Source organism: Corythoichthys intestinalis, chromosome 13 (assembly GCF_030265065.1).
Source record: "Corythoichthys intestinalis isolate RoL2023-P3 chromosome 13, ASM3026506v1, whole genome shotgun sequence".
Classification (NCBI taxonomy): Eukaryota; Metazoa; Chordata; class Actinopteri; order Syngnathiformes; family Syngnathidae; genus Corythoichthys; species Corythoichthys intestinalis.
The window spans coordinates 53,694,949-53,709,772 of NC_080407.1; the positions used below are offsets into that span (position 1 = coordinate 53,694,949).

The following is a 14,824-nucleotide window of genomic DNA, read 5'->3' on the forward strand; positions in this document are numbered from 1 at the left end:
CTGTTTATTAAAAAAAAAAAACATTGAAAAATAAGCTTATTCTCGAATTTGAATGTCTTGATGACTTTATTCTCGTGACAATACAACTTTTGAACATGAAACAATGACTTTTTAGTTAAATTTTAACTTTTTAAATCATAATTACACAGGAAACTGACTTACTTCATAATTTGCCATTTTTTCAAATCATAAAATTACAACCTTAATGTCGAAATGTTACTATTTTTTACCAACTGCATTTTAAAGCAACACTAGGTAACTTTTCAACTCTATAAAATATTTTCATAACATTTATGATGATATGTCGACTGACAACTTGTGAATATCAATGGTGGAATGTAACGAAGTAAAAGTACTTTGTGTATCTGTACTTTACTTCGGTACAAATATGAATTAGTACTTTTTACTTTTACTTCATTTTGCAGCAGGTATCAGTACTTTTTACTCCACTACTTCTGAAATTGTTGCCTGTGTTTCACACTACTTTTGTTTGTTTTTTAGTTGGTGAATTGAGTTTCGTTTTCTTGCCTCCGGCACAATCGTTAAGCTCCGTGCAACTACACCGTAACTGAGAACTAGAGGATGAATGGAAAGTCTATTAGCTTAAATGCTAACATTTTTTTTTTTTTTTTTTTTTTTGCAATGCTCTTAACAAATGGTTCAAACACATATTCCCACAAAAAGACGGCTAAATATAGCTATAAACTAAATTACAAATGCATTAAAAAACATTAGCTCAAACAAAAACTTCGCTTATGTTGGTCTTAACGGGGAGCAGCTGGATTCAGGAATGTTACATAAGTTATGTCATATTCACTGTTGCCACTAGAGGGCAGTGTATCCACCCAAATCAATAAAACTAAATGCAAACACTTTCAAAACAAGCCATTTTAACGCCACTCTAATTAAAGGAATATTCGAAGCAGCAAAAAGCTTTCATCAACAACAGTATAGCTGCAGCTATCGATTATTTTAGTAGTCGATTAATCGATGAATTAGTTAGTTCAAATAAACGAGTAATCGGATAAGAAACATAAAAAAAAAAAAATACTTGATCCGGGCCGCAAATAATATGAAAAATAAAATAAAATGAGCATGTAAGTACAACAAAAGAACAATTAGCTAACTTACAAAGTAAAAGTCTGCTAGCGTCTGCTAGCTTAAATGCTATAAAATGCTAACTTTTTTTTTTTTTTTTACAATTCTCTTAAAAATGGTTCAAACAGATATTCTCACAAAAAAAACGGCTAAATATACCTATAAACTAAATTACGACTGCATTTAAAAAAAACATTAGGTCAAACAAAAACTTACGCTGGTCTTAACAGGGAGCAGCTGGATTCAGCCATGTTACATAAGTCATATCATACTCACTATTGCCACTAGAGGACAGTGTATCCACCCAGATCAATGATACAAAAATGACAACGCTACTTTAATTAAACGAATACTCGAACCATTACTCAAGTTAATCGATTAATCGATGCAGCACTAATTACATTTTTGCGTCGGTAGAAAATACTTTTACTTTTTACTTGTAAAGTAAATGTTAAAGCAAGTACTTTTGTACTTTTCCTCGAGTAATTTTTTACATCTGTAGCTGTACTTTTACTTAAGTAATTAAAAAAGTGAGTACTTCATCCATTACTGGTGAATACAACGCATATAAATACTTAGTTCACAAAAAATGAATGAAAATAACAATATACATCTTTTAATAAATACAACATATATACAATACAGCATGGCAATAAGACAATAAGGAAAACGGGTAGAAGTGCATCAGTGTCATGTCAGTAAAATCCTGATTTGATCTTAAGGTGACCAGCAGTAGTCGGTGGCGCACAGTGGAAGTAGCGCTAGCTAGCTAAGCCGGATGATTGAACTGGCCCATAAACAAAATAGCCCCCGTCTGTTTGTGCTGGATCAAGAAGAGAAAAGGTCGATCCAAGGTCAGCTCCTCCACCGCCATCCGAGAATACATCACAGCGGCTGAAAAGACACAAACGCGATCAGAACGCAGTATTTGCAAATTCCGCAATTAAATAATTACCAACAGAACAATTGGCTAACTTACATAGCAAAAGTCTGCTAGCTTAAATGCTATAAAATGCTTTTTTTTTTTTTTTACAAGGCTCTTAAAAAATGGTTCAAACATATTCCCACAAAAAACAGCTAAATATACTTACAGACTAAATTCTGAATGCATTAAAAAACATTGGCTCAAACAAAAACTTAGCTTATGTTAGTCTTAACAGGGAGCAGCTGGATTCAGCCATGTTACTTAAGTCATATTCACTGATGCCACTAGAGGGCAGTGTATCCACCCAAATCAATAAAACTAAATGCAAACACTTTCAAAACAAACCATTACAACGCCACTCTAATTAAACAAATACAATAACAGTAGGGCTGCAGCTATCGATTGTTTTAGTAGTCGATTAATGAACAAGTTAGTTCGAATAATCGAGTAATCGGATAGGAAACATAAATAAAAAAAAAAAAAACCTGAGCTGGCCCCCAAACAATATGAAAAAAAAAAAAAATGAGGATCTAAGTACAATCAAAGAACAATTAGCTAACTTACATAGCAAACGTCCGCTAGCTTAAATGCTATAAAATGCTAAATTTTATCTTTATTTTTATTTTTTTATTTATTTATTTATTTAATAGGGACAGTGCACATTGATGAACATCTAAAAAGATGTAAATATGCCAGATTGTAGCAAGTATATGCTAATTTACATCTTTAAAAAAAAATTTTTTTACAAAGGTCTTAAAAAAATGGTTCAAACAGAAAAATCCCACCCAAAAAAATTACGAATGCATTAAAAAAACATAAGCTCAAAAAAAAACTTATGTTGGTCTTAACAGGGAGCAGCTGGATTCAGCCATGTTACATGAGTTATGTCATATTCACTGATGCCACTAGAGGGCTGTGTATCCACCCAAATCAATAAAACTAAATGCAAACACTTTCAAAACATACCACTTTATGCCACTTTAACTTGCATAGCAAAAGTCCCCTAGCTTAAATGCTATTAAAATGCCAACTTTATTTTTACAACACTCTTAAAAAATGGTGCATACAGATATTCCCACAAAAAATGGCTAAATATACCTATAAACTAAATCATAAATTCATTAATAAACATTAGCTCAAACAAAAACTTCACTTATGTTGGTCTTAACAGGGAGCAGCTGGATTCAGCCATGTTACATGAGTTATGTCATATTCACTGATGCCACTAGAGGGCAGTGTATCCACCCAAATCAATCAAACTAAATGCAAACACTTTCAAAACAAACCACTTTATGCCACTTTAACTTGCATAGCAAAAGTCGCTAGCTTAATTTATAAAATGCTAACTTTTTTTTTTTTTTTTTTTTTTTTTACAACGCTCTTAAAAAATGGTGCAAACAGATATTCCCACAAAAAAAAAACGGCTAAATAGACCTATAAACTAAATCACAAATGCATTAAAAAAACATTAGCTCAAACAAAAACTTCTCTTATGTTGGTCTTAACAGGGAGCAGCTGGATTCAGGAATGTTACACAAGTTATGTCATATTCACTGTTGCCACTAGAGGGCAGTGGTTAGCAACCCTGATCAATAAAACTAAATTCAAACACTTTCAAAACAAACCATTACTACGCCACTCTAATTAAACAAATACTTTTAAAAACATTTTTTCTAATCGAATTACTCGAGTTACTCGATTAATCGTACTAACAGCACTAAGACTAATAAGTATTGTCGTCCAGAAGACTAAGACGAAAATTAAACGGGCTGCCAAAAACAACACGGCGAGCAAGATTAGGCAGGTGAACAAGATATTGACCAATTAAAAACCAACAGTGAAAGCACCGCTGCGCACTCTTGCACAGTAGGTGGCGGCAAATTCAGTAAATTTTTTCTTCGATACTTGCATTTTTACATAAGTATACAAAGTGAGTACTTCATCCAACATTGGGAATTACCTGTTGCCGCCGCGCCCTTAGTTCCCCGCTCGTTGACCTCGAACTTGACCGTCTGCAGTACCTTGGACACGCAAAGCCTCTCGTCGGCTAAAGGGAAAAAAACGGCCATTAAGTTCTCCTTAAACAATAATTTTATCGTGAAAAACTGTTTTTGCTGTTAGACTCACTGGTAATGCGGCTGAAGTCAGCGGTGGCGAGATTGAACATGTTACCCAAGCCCATGTTGATGAGCGCCGCCTTCAAGTTTACTTCTGAGTTGATAGTAAACCTGCAACGAACGATAGCGCCAATTCGTAAAACGGTAAATTTGCTTATTGTTCCCTCTCGCGATATTTAGAAAATCGTACCTGGGCATTGTTAGCTGTCTCCGAACGCTTCTGAGCTGGGCTCTCCACTCCCGCATTCTTTGGCTGCTGAGGTCGGCGGTTAGCGCTCTCAACGGCACGTCGGCCTCAAACGGCGACACCAGGAGCATGCTCAGCGAGTCGCCTTCGTATGGGACCTCCAATACGTCGTAGTCCTCTCCGCTAGCGGTCACAAACTCCCCTGTGGAAGCATCCCGCGTAATTGGCTTCAGTTCAGGATAAGTTCTGTTGCACTTCTCAATTTCAACACTAGATGTAGCTAGTCGCTTAAACAACACCTCTCCATTAGCTCATGAGTCAAAACCTGACAAAAAGTTTCAGTATACAAAGACTAGCTATATCGACTCTGTACCGTAGTTGAAGCGGTTGGTTAGCGTCATCATGTGAACGGGCGTGACGCTGCCGTTGGCGCTGTGGAACATCCGCTCGTGAGTCAACTTAGGGTCGAAAGGAACCTTCCACAGTCCCTGGAAGTGGAGGGCGTTGAGAAGCACCAGGCGGGTCTCGTCGCTCAGAGATCCCCGCGTCAAAAACTTGGGAATGGCGCCTACAAAAAGTCGATTGGTGGCAGTATTAGTGATGCAAACTTGATATTTTTCAGACTTGTGTTGCATTTTTTTTTTCATAGTTTTGCCAGGTGCGACTTATACACCGAGACTGACAAATAATGGATGAACCCTAATGAAACAACTGGAACAGCAACCGAAGTAATAGTTAACATATGACATGAATGTTATTTACAGGAAATCTCTAGCGCTGCAATGCATCTCAAGAGGCATGAGGCACTCTTGGTCACCTAGTCAGCTTTTTATTGCAGTGACTCATATTGGTCTGTTCCGCCCTCTAAGGTTGAGGTGTAATTTGTTACCTAGAGTCGTGTTGTTCAATAATGGCATTTATGAGGCATGAGGCACTTCTAGTCACCTAGTTGGCTCGTTGGATTTTTTTAGTTGTCCTGCACTGTTAAGGGAGAAGCTATGCAATTTCATTGTACAGCCGTATAATGACAATAAAGGGCTATTCTATCCTATGCTATTCAATAATGACATTTCTGTGTGCTGCAATGCATGGTAGGAGGCATGAGGCACTCCTAGTCAGCTTGTTGTTCTGTTCTATTTTTATTGTAGTGACTCTTATTGGTCTGTTCTGCACGCTAATGTTGGTGACTAATTTGTTACGGCTCCATTACTGAGTCATGTTGTTCAATAATGACATTTCTGTGTGCTGCAATGCATGCCTGGAGGCTTGAGGCACTCCTACTTAGCTTGTTGTTCTGTTCGATTTTTATTGTAGTAACCCTTATTGGTCTGTTCCACCCGCTAAGGTTGGTGACTAATTTGTTACGGCACCGTTATTGAGTCGTGTTGTTCAATAATGACATTTCTGTATGCTGCAATGCATGCCAGGAGGCAGGAGGCACTTCTAGTCACCTAGTTAGCTCATTATTTTTTTTCTGTTTTCATTGTAGGGACTCTTATTGGTCTGTTCCACCTGCTAATGTTGATGAGTAATTTGTTACGGCACTGTGACTGAGTGTTAAGTTGTTCAATAAGGACATGTCTGTGTGCCGCAATGCATGCCAGGAGGCATGCAATACTCCAAAGTCCCCTAGTCAGCTCGTTATTCTATTTTATTTTCATTGTAGTGACTCCTATTGGTCTGTTCTGCCTACTAAAGTTGAGGAGTCATTTGTTACATCACTGTTACTAATGGTCTGGTTGTTCAATAATGACATGTTTGTGTGCTGCAATGCATGCCAGGAGGCATGAGGCACTCCTCGTCAGCTCGTTTTTCTAATATGTTTTCATTGTAGCGACTCTTATTGGTCTGTTCCGCCTGCTAAAGTTGATGAATAATTTGTTAAGGCACCGTTACTGATGGTCTGGTTGTTCAATAATAAGATGTCTGTGTGCTGCAATGCATCCCAGGAGGCATGAGGCACTCCTAGTCACCTAGTCAGCTTGTTGTTCTATTCTAACTTCATTGTAACAATTCATATTCGTCTGTTCCGCCTGCTAAGGTAGATGAATAATTTGTTACGGCACTGTTACTCAGTTGTGTTGTTCAATAATGACATGTCTGTCTGCTGCAATGCATGCCAGGAGGCATAAGGCACTTGGAGTCACCTTGTCAGCTCATTGTTCTATTTTTATTGTCGCGATTCATATCGGTCTGTTCTGCCTGCTAAGGTTGATGAGTAATTCGTTACCACACTGTTACTGAGAGTCATGTTGTTCAATAATGACGTGTCTCTGTGCTGCAATGCATGCCTGGAGGCATGAGGCACCCCTAGTCAGCTTGTTGTTCCGTTGTTTTTTTTTTATTGTAGCGAGTCTTATTACGCTGTTCCGCCCGCTAGGGTTGATGATTAATTTGTTACTGAGACTTGTGTTGTTCAATAATGACATGTCTGTCTGCTGCAATGCATGCCAGGAGGCATGATGCACTCGTAGTCAGCTTGTTGTTCCATTTTGTTTTTATTGTATGGGCTCTTATTGGTTTGTTCTGCCCGCTAATTGATATGAGTAATTTGTTATGGCACCGTTAGTCAGAGTCGTGTTGTTCAATAATGACATTTCCGTGTGCCGCAATGCATGCCTGGAGGCATGATGCACTCGTAGTCTGCTTGTTGTTCCGTTCCGTCTTTATTGTAGCGACTCTTATCTTGTCTCGTCAGTACCTGCGGTGTGGTCCGAAACCCAGGCGTTGATGATGTCCACCGCCTGGTCAGGCTTGGTGAAGTCCACCTGGTGGGGGTGGCTTCTGAAAGCCTTAGATAAGGCACGGCGGTAGCCCTTCTCGATGCTCATCTTCCTCTCCACCATGACTCCGCAAGCCATCTCCAAAGCTTCCTCGGAATGGAGCTCATGTTGAATCAGGCGCTGCTGGCGAGACATTCCTCGCTCTGCGTAAAAGATTCAGGTGATTTCACGTCCACGGGTAGAAGACCAATGAGCGTTTGAGTTCCTTACCTTGCAGGGAAAAGCCCATGGCCTCGGTCATGGCCTTACGAGTGTTCCCCGCCGCCCCCAGTTGCGCCATGGACAGAACGGACGAAACGCCGTAAGGGGAGAAAACCAAGTTGCGGTCCGACGAGGCCAAGCTGGCGAAGACCTTCAAGCCCAGGTCGCTCTGTTTGTCCGGCAGAGAACTCAAAGCCCCTCCGCTCACGGCCAGGAGAACGCAAACATACGTGCAAAACATCCTGTGGAAGATGAATTTGTCATGGAAACTGCTAACTAAGGACCTTATTCACTCTTTACACGGTGACCTTTCACCTTGTGTTTGCGCAACGACTCACAGCTAGCGTTGCGCAAACATGAAATCATTGCTGTCCAAATATTGGGAAAACACTAAATTCAACTCCGGGTGTGACAAAATATTAAAACGGTGATTTCTATCGTGAATTCGTGATACTTTGTATTCCAAAAGATTATCGATATGCTCCTGCCAAGAATCGATATTTCGTAATAGCGCTAACCGGTCACTTTTTGTTCATTTTAGGGCATTTACAAGTCACTTCCTGTTGAGTTTGAGTCACTGCCTATTCATTTTGGGGAGATTCCTGTTCTGTAACCGAAAATCAACTGTAAGTGACGCATAAATGCCCCAAAATCAACTGGAAGTGACCAGTTTTTAATTTGTAAATCATAAGGTGCTGGAACGCAACAGTGCAGGGATAATGAGACGGGCACAGGTCCCGGAACATACGCAGAAAATGGTAATGAAAACCACACGCAAATGGCCACTTGCCATGCTGCTGGACTTAAAAGCCTCAATTTTAGAAAATATCCATTGTATAAATATTATGACAACAATTTATAATGATTTAGGCTATACTCTGCACAGCAGGGGTAATTGCACACATAACCATAGGTGGGACTTACAGTAAATTTTCATGAACAACATGCAATTCTTGGGATTTGTTATGTAAATTACGCATATTATTTTTTTATTTTATACATTTTTAAAAAACGTTTTCATATTATTATTATTATTCTCTATACACAAGAGGTACCGGATCTGCCCAAAGAAGTCCCGGAACACAGAGAGGCCAAAATCAAAAGGTGCCGGATCTTGTTCCGGCAGGATCCGGCAGAAATTAACCCCTGGAAGTGACTAAAAATCAACAGCAAATGGCCTGAAATGTGCCCAGATTAAACTCATCGTCAACTCAGACGTCCAATCCGTTCGAAGTGGGTGTGTGAGAAAGGGGTAAACCTCGGTTCACTACATCTCTCACAGTTTAAATAATGTTTACAGTAGAAAACGCATACAAGAGGACACCTATCTAAGCAGTTTCCTATTCGAGTTTTGCAGGTTAGCAAATTCACAGTTTAATGTTATGCTAACTCTGATGCAGGTTGGACTTTCAGTAGCAAAATTAGTGGTGTGTTCTCCACCATCATAACATTGATGTCTTTTTACATTACTTACAGTGGCTGCTGCTGGCCGAAAAAAAACTTTCTAATATCCATAATATCTCTAATATCTAAAGTATGTGTGTGTGTGTGTGTGTGTGTGGGGGGGGGGGGTGTCTTCCAATCAAATGTGCGTTTAGGAGGGAAAAAAATGGGACCGGCACGTTAAGGTAAGTGTTAAAATTATTAAAATAATTCACTTGGTCAATTACAACAATTAATGTTAATGTTATGCTAGCTCTGATGCAGGTCAGACTTTCAGTAGCAAAATTAGTGGTGTGTTCCCCACCTTCATAAAATTTATGTCTTTTTGCATTACTTACAGTGGTTGCTGCTGGCCGAAAAAAACCCTTCTAATATCCATAATATCTCTAATATCTAAAGTATGTGTGTGTGTGGGGGGGGGTGGGGGGATCTTGTCATCAGGCAATCAAAAGAACGTTTAGGAGGGAAAAAAAATGGACCAGCACATTCAGCAGGTTAAAAGAGGTACATGTAAGTGTGAACATAATTAAAATAATCCACGTGGTGGTGGTCAACTACAACAATTAATGTTAATGTTATGCTACCTCTGATGCAGGTCGGACTTTCAGTAGCAAAATTAGTGGTGTGTTCCCCACCTTCATATCATTGATGTCTTTTTACATTACTTACAGTGGCTGCTGCTGGCCGAAAAAAAAAAATCAAATATCCCTCCTCTTCGAATGGGGTGGAGGAGGCGGAATACTGTGGACATGTTGTATTTGTGTCACAGCTATGTGTGTGTGTGTGTGTGTGTGTGTGTGACGGGGAGGTCACTGTAGGTGACGCTGTCAATTGATTGCAGTAAGTTAAATACAATTAGAAAAAAGTTAAATTAAGAGTATGAGAGAGGATTGTAACCAATGTGTAGTTCCGATGTTTCGGGTAACATTATATTTCCTCGTTCCAATATAACCGTACTTTACTGTTTTTAGTTTGCATTCAAACTTTTTCCTATCACATTTGGATTTTTTCTTGCAAAAATGCCAATTTAAATCTTAAGGAGGGAAAAAAAATGTAAGCTTTTCTCTAAAGGAACAAGTTTTTTTCTAACAATCTGACATAAGAACAATTAAAAAATGTTTGCCATTTAATGAACAGTATCTGAAACAGTTCTTACCTTGTTGAAGTGTTGCGTTTCACCGCGGCTGACGCTTGAATGTGAATGAACCGAGGAGTCCCTTGGCTTTTATAGCCCTTCCAGCACGCGCACAGCGGTAATTTGTGATGCTGACGTCATCTGACAATGTCTGGAAAGGTTTCCTTTTGGTACACTGACACATTCGCCCACGTCTCTTCCCTCTCACTTGTTCCTCTGTCTGGCGGGTGGAAAGTCATAACAGTGTTTTCTCCTCGCCACAAAACACACACACACGCATATCCCTTTGGTATGCGGGAAATCGCACTACTGTGTGTGATCAATGCTATAAAAATGATGGTTGTAGGCTATTCGCGAACTCGTGAGAGTTGAAAGGAATTTTTTCCGTTCAATAAAAAGAATTAACCCAATGAGTGTATTTGCCTACACTAACTATGAATAAAGTAGTGCTATCGTTAGCTACAGTGGTATGAAAAAGTAGCTGAAGCTTTTGGAATTTCTCACATTTCTGCATAAAGTCACTATCAAATGTGATCTGATCTTTGTCAAAATCACACAGATGAAAAAACGGTGTCTGCTTTAACTAAAAACACCCAAATATTTAAAGGTTTTCATATTTTAATGGGGATAGTATGCAATCAATGACAGAAGGGGGGAAAATAAGTCAGTGAACCCTCTGCCTAAGAGCAATTGAAGCCAATTTTTACCAAACATTTTAAGTCAGGTGTGTGCTCAATCACCGATGAGTGGTTTAAAGCTGCCCTGCCCACTATAAAATACACACCTGGTAAGAACTGTCTTGATGGGAAGCATTGTCTGATTGATGTGAATCATGGCTCGGTCAAAAGAGCTGTCTGAAGACCTGCGATCAAGGATTATTGATTTGTATAAAGCTGGAAAAAAATACAAAACCATTTTTAAAAGTCTGGATGTTCATCAGTCGACAGTCAGAGAAGTTGTCTAGGCACTGTTGCTTCTCTCCCAAGGAGTGGTTGTCAACCAAAGATTCCAGCAAGAGTTCAGCGCAGAATAGAGGTAAAAAAGAACCCTAGGGTGTTTGCTAAAGACACAGAAATCACTGGCACAGTCCAATATCTCTGCACACATCAACTATATGTAAAACTGTAGCAAACAATGGTATTCATGGGAGGACTCCATGGAGGAAGCCACAAAAAAAACCAGTGTTGCTCGTTTAATGATCCCAAAAAAGCACTTGGACACTCCACAGAAGTTTTGGCAAAATATTTTGTGGACTGATGAAGACAGTTGAATTACTTGGGAGCAACACACAACATCATGTGTGGGAGGAAAAATGGAACAGCTCACCAACATCAAAACCTCATTCCCACTGTGAAGCATGGTGGCGGGAGCATCATTAATTGGGGCTGTTTTGCTATCTCAGGGCCTGGACAACTTGCAATCATTAATGGAAGAATGAATTCAAAAGTTTTGCTGGAAAATCTGAGGCTGTCTGTCAGACAGTTGAAGCTAAAAAGAGGATGGATGCTGCAACAAGACAATGATCGAAAACACAGAAGTAAATCAACTTCAGAATGGTTTCAGACGAACAAAATACATGTTCTGGAGTGGCCAAGCCAAAGTCCAGACTTGAACCCCATTGAGATGCTGCGGCACGACCTAAAGACAGCGATTCATGCCAGACATCCCACGAATCTGATTGAACTAGTAGTTTTGTGAAGAAGAATGGGCCAAGATTAGTCCTGATCGATGTGCCAGGCTGATCTGCAGCTACAGTAAGCGTCTGGTTGAATTTAGTGCGGCCACAAAATATTAAATGTGATGGTTCACTTACTTATTTCCCCCCCCTTCTGTCATTGTTTGCATACTATCCTCATTAAAATATGAAAACCTATAAATGTTTATGCTGGTTTTAGTTAAAGCAGACACTGTTTTTTCATCCGTGTGAGTTTGACAAAGACCAGATCACCTTTGATGGTGATTTTATGCAGAAATGTGACCGCTTCTGGTATCCATCAATGAGTTTCTAATAATGCCCTGCTGGAATTTTAGATAACTCTTCTTTGGCCAACTGCTCCAGGGCTCTGAGATTTGAAGGGTGCCTTCTATAAACTGCCACTTTCAGATCTCTCCACAGGTGTTCTATGGGATTCAGGTATGGACTCATGGCTTTAGAAGTCTCCAGTGCTTTCTCTCAAAGCATTTTCTCGTGCTTTTGTGTCATTGTCCTGCTGGAAGACCCATGACCTCTGAAGGAGACCCAGCTTTCTCACACTGGGCCCTATATTATGCTGCGAAATTTGTTGGTAGTCTTCAGACTTCAAAATGCCATGCACACGGTCAAGCAGTCCAGTGCCCGAGGCAGCAAAGCAACCCAAAAACATCAGGGAACCTCCGCTGTGTTTGACTGTGGGGACTATGTTCTCTTCTTTGAAGGCCTCGTTTTTTCCCTGTAAATTCTAAGTTGATGCCTTTTCCCAAAATGCTTTTTTTTCTTCATCTGACCAGAGAACATTCTTCCAAAACGTTTTTGGCTTTCTCAGGTAAATTTTGGCAAACTGCAGCCTGGCTTTTTTATGTCTCTGGGTCAGAAGTGGAGTCTTCATGGGTATGCTACCATAGAGTCCCTTTTCATCCAGGCGCCGACGGATAGTACGGGTTGACACTGTTGTACCCTCAGACTGCGGGACAGGTTGAACTTGTTTGGATGTTAGTCGAGGTTATTTGTCCACCATCCGTACAATCTTTCGTCGAAATCTCTCATCAATTATTATTTTCCGTCCACATATATGGAGGTTAGCCCCAGTGCCGTGGGTTTTACACTTATTGATCACACTGCGCACGGTAGACAGAGGAACATTCAGGTCTTTGGAGATGGACTTGTAGCCTTGAGATTGCACATGCTTCCTCACAATTTTGTTTTGCTAGCCACTTTAGAAGTCTCCGGTGCGTTCTCTCAAACCATTTTCTAGCGCTTTTTGAAGTGTGTTGGGTCTTTGTCCTACTGGAAGACCCATGACCACTAAGGGAGACCCAGCTTTCTCACACTGGGCCCTACATTATACTGCAAAATTTGTTGGTAGTCTTCAGACTTCATAATGCCATGCACACGGTGAAGCAGTCCAGTGCCAGAGGCAGCAAAGCAACCCCAAAACATCAGGGAACCTCGTGTTCTTTTCCTTGAAGGCCTGTTTTTTTTTGTCCTGTAAACTCTTATGTTGATGCAGTTTCCCAAAAAGCTTTACTTTTGTCTCATCTGACCAGAGAGCACTTCTAGTGCTGCAACAATTAATCGATTAACTCGAGTATTCGATTAGAAAAAAAAAGATTCCAATTAAATTTCGCTGCTTCGAGTATTCGTTTAGTTAAAGTGGCGATGTAATGGTTTGTTTTGAAAGTGTTTGCATTTAGTTTTATTGATTTTTGTGGATACACTGCCCTCTAGCCTGCTTCATATCACGTGGTAGAATCCAGCTGCTCCCTGTTACGACCAACATAAGCTTTGTTTGAGCTAATTTTTTTTAATGCATTCGTAATTTAGTTTATAGGTATATTTGGCCATTTAAAAAAAAAATTGCGGGGGAATACGTGTCTGGACCATTTGTTAAGAGCATTGTAAAAAAAAAAAATTAGCATATTATAGCATTTAAGCTAGTGGACTTTAGCCAATTTTTCTTTTGCTGTACATCGATCCTAATCTATTTTTTTTATAGTGTTTGACGCTCAGCTCAGGTATTTTAATTATTTATGTATTTGAACTAACTACTTCATCGATTAATTGACTACTAAAATAATCGGTAACTGCAGCCTGGCTTTTTGATGTCTCTGGGTCCGAAGTGGGGTCTTCCTGGGTATCCTACCATAGAGTCCCTTTTCGTTCAGACGCCGACGGATTGACACTGTTGTACCCTTGGACTGCAGGATAGCTTGAACTTGTTTGGATGTTAGTCAAGGTTCTTTATCCATCATCCGCACAATCTTTAGTTGAAATTTCTCGTCAATTTTTCTTTGCCGTCCTCATCTAGGGAGGTTAGCCACAGTGCCATGGGCTTTCCACTTATTGATGACACTGCGCACGGTAGACACAGGAACATTCAGGTCTTTGGAGATGTACCATGCTTCCTCACAATTTTGCTTCTCAAGTCCTCAGACAGTTCTTTGGTCTTCTTTCTTTTCTCCATGCTCAATGCGGTACACACAAGGACACAGGACAGAGGTTGAGTCAACTTTAATCCATTTTAACTGGCTGCACGTGTAATTTAGTTATTGCCACCACCCGTAAGTCACAGATGCTGTTATTACACAAATTAGAGAAGCATCACATATTTTTCAAAGGGTGCCAATACTTTTGTACGGCCTTTTTTCAGAGTTTTCTGTAAAATGATCATGATTAAATTTTTTGTGTTAATTCATTGCAAGCGAAATCAACGACGATATTACTACCAACGCATTTGTAATTGCAATCATTTTCGAAAATTACATGATTGCGCTGTCACGCGTGAGTTAGCGTGTATTTTAGGGTACTTTCCACACGTCATTTTATCGTTCCAGAGTAATTCTCTAGTGAGTAAAACTATTTATAATCGCTAACCCTTGGCTTATTTGGAGTACAGTCAGTAACTTGAGTTATCTCTGGAGGGTGACACAATGAAAGAACATATTTCTAAGGGAATACTAGCATTCTTTATCACGCTACTCACAGCACATCTGGTACAAATAGGAAGCCACATGTTTTTTCCAGTCGACACAGGGGGTCAGAAACCGCAAATTAGCCCCGGCGGGATCATTTCTTATCTAACTGCAAGACTTTTAGGCACCAGAACCATAAATGGAAAGTTACGACAATAGTGTCTAAATATACAAAGACGCATCTGTTTGTTGTTAGCAGTATAAAGCATGTAAAGTTCAGATCTGAATGAGTATTTTAAAGCAGTTGTTTGTTTTCTTAATTATGAC

General features: G+C 39.7%; 1 protein-coding gene across 1 annotated transcript; it reads right to left on the reverse strand.

Annotated features, from left to right (window-relative positions):
- Positions 1-1,688: 1,688 nt before the first annotated feature.
- serpine1 (serpin peptidase inhibitor, clade E (nexin, plasminogen activator inhibitor type 1), member 1) lies at positions 1,689-10,109 on the reverse strand. Its single transcript, XM_057856300.1, has 8 exons — positions 9,911-10,109; positions 7,321-7,553; positions 7,029-7,253; positions 4,701-4,895; positions 4,331-4,529; positions 4,151-4,251; positions 3,984-4,070; positions 1,689-1,992 (listed from the first exon to the last, which is right to left on the reverse strand). Exons 2-8 carry the CDS (start codon positions 7,550-7,552, stop codon positions 1,868-1,870), a joined length of 1,164 nt encoding a protein of 387 aa, XP_057712283.1. The 5' UTR covers position 7,553; positions 9,911-10,109; the 3' UTR covers positions 1,689-1,867.
- Between the last annotated feature and the right edge of the window lie 4,715 nt (positions 10,110-14,824).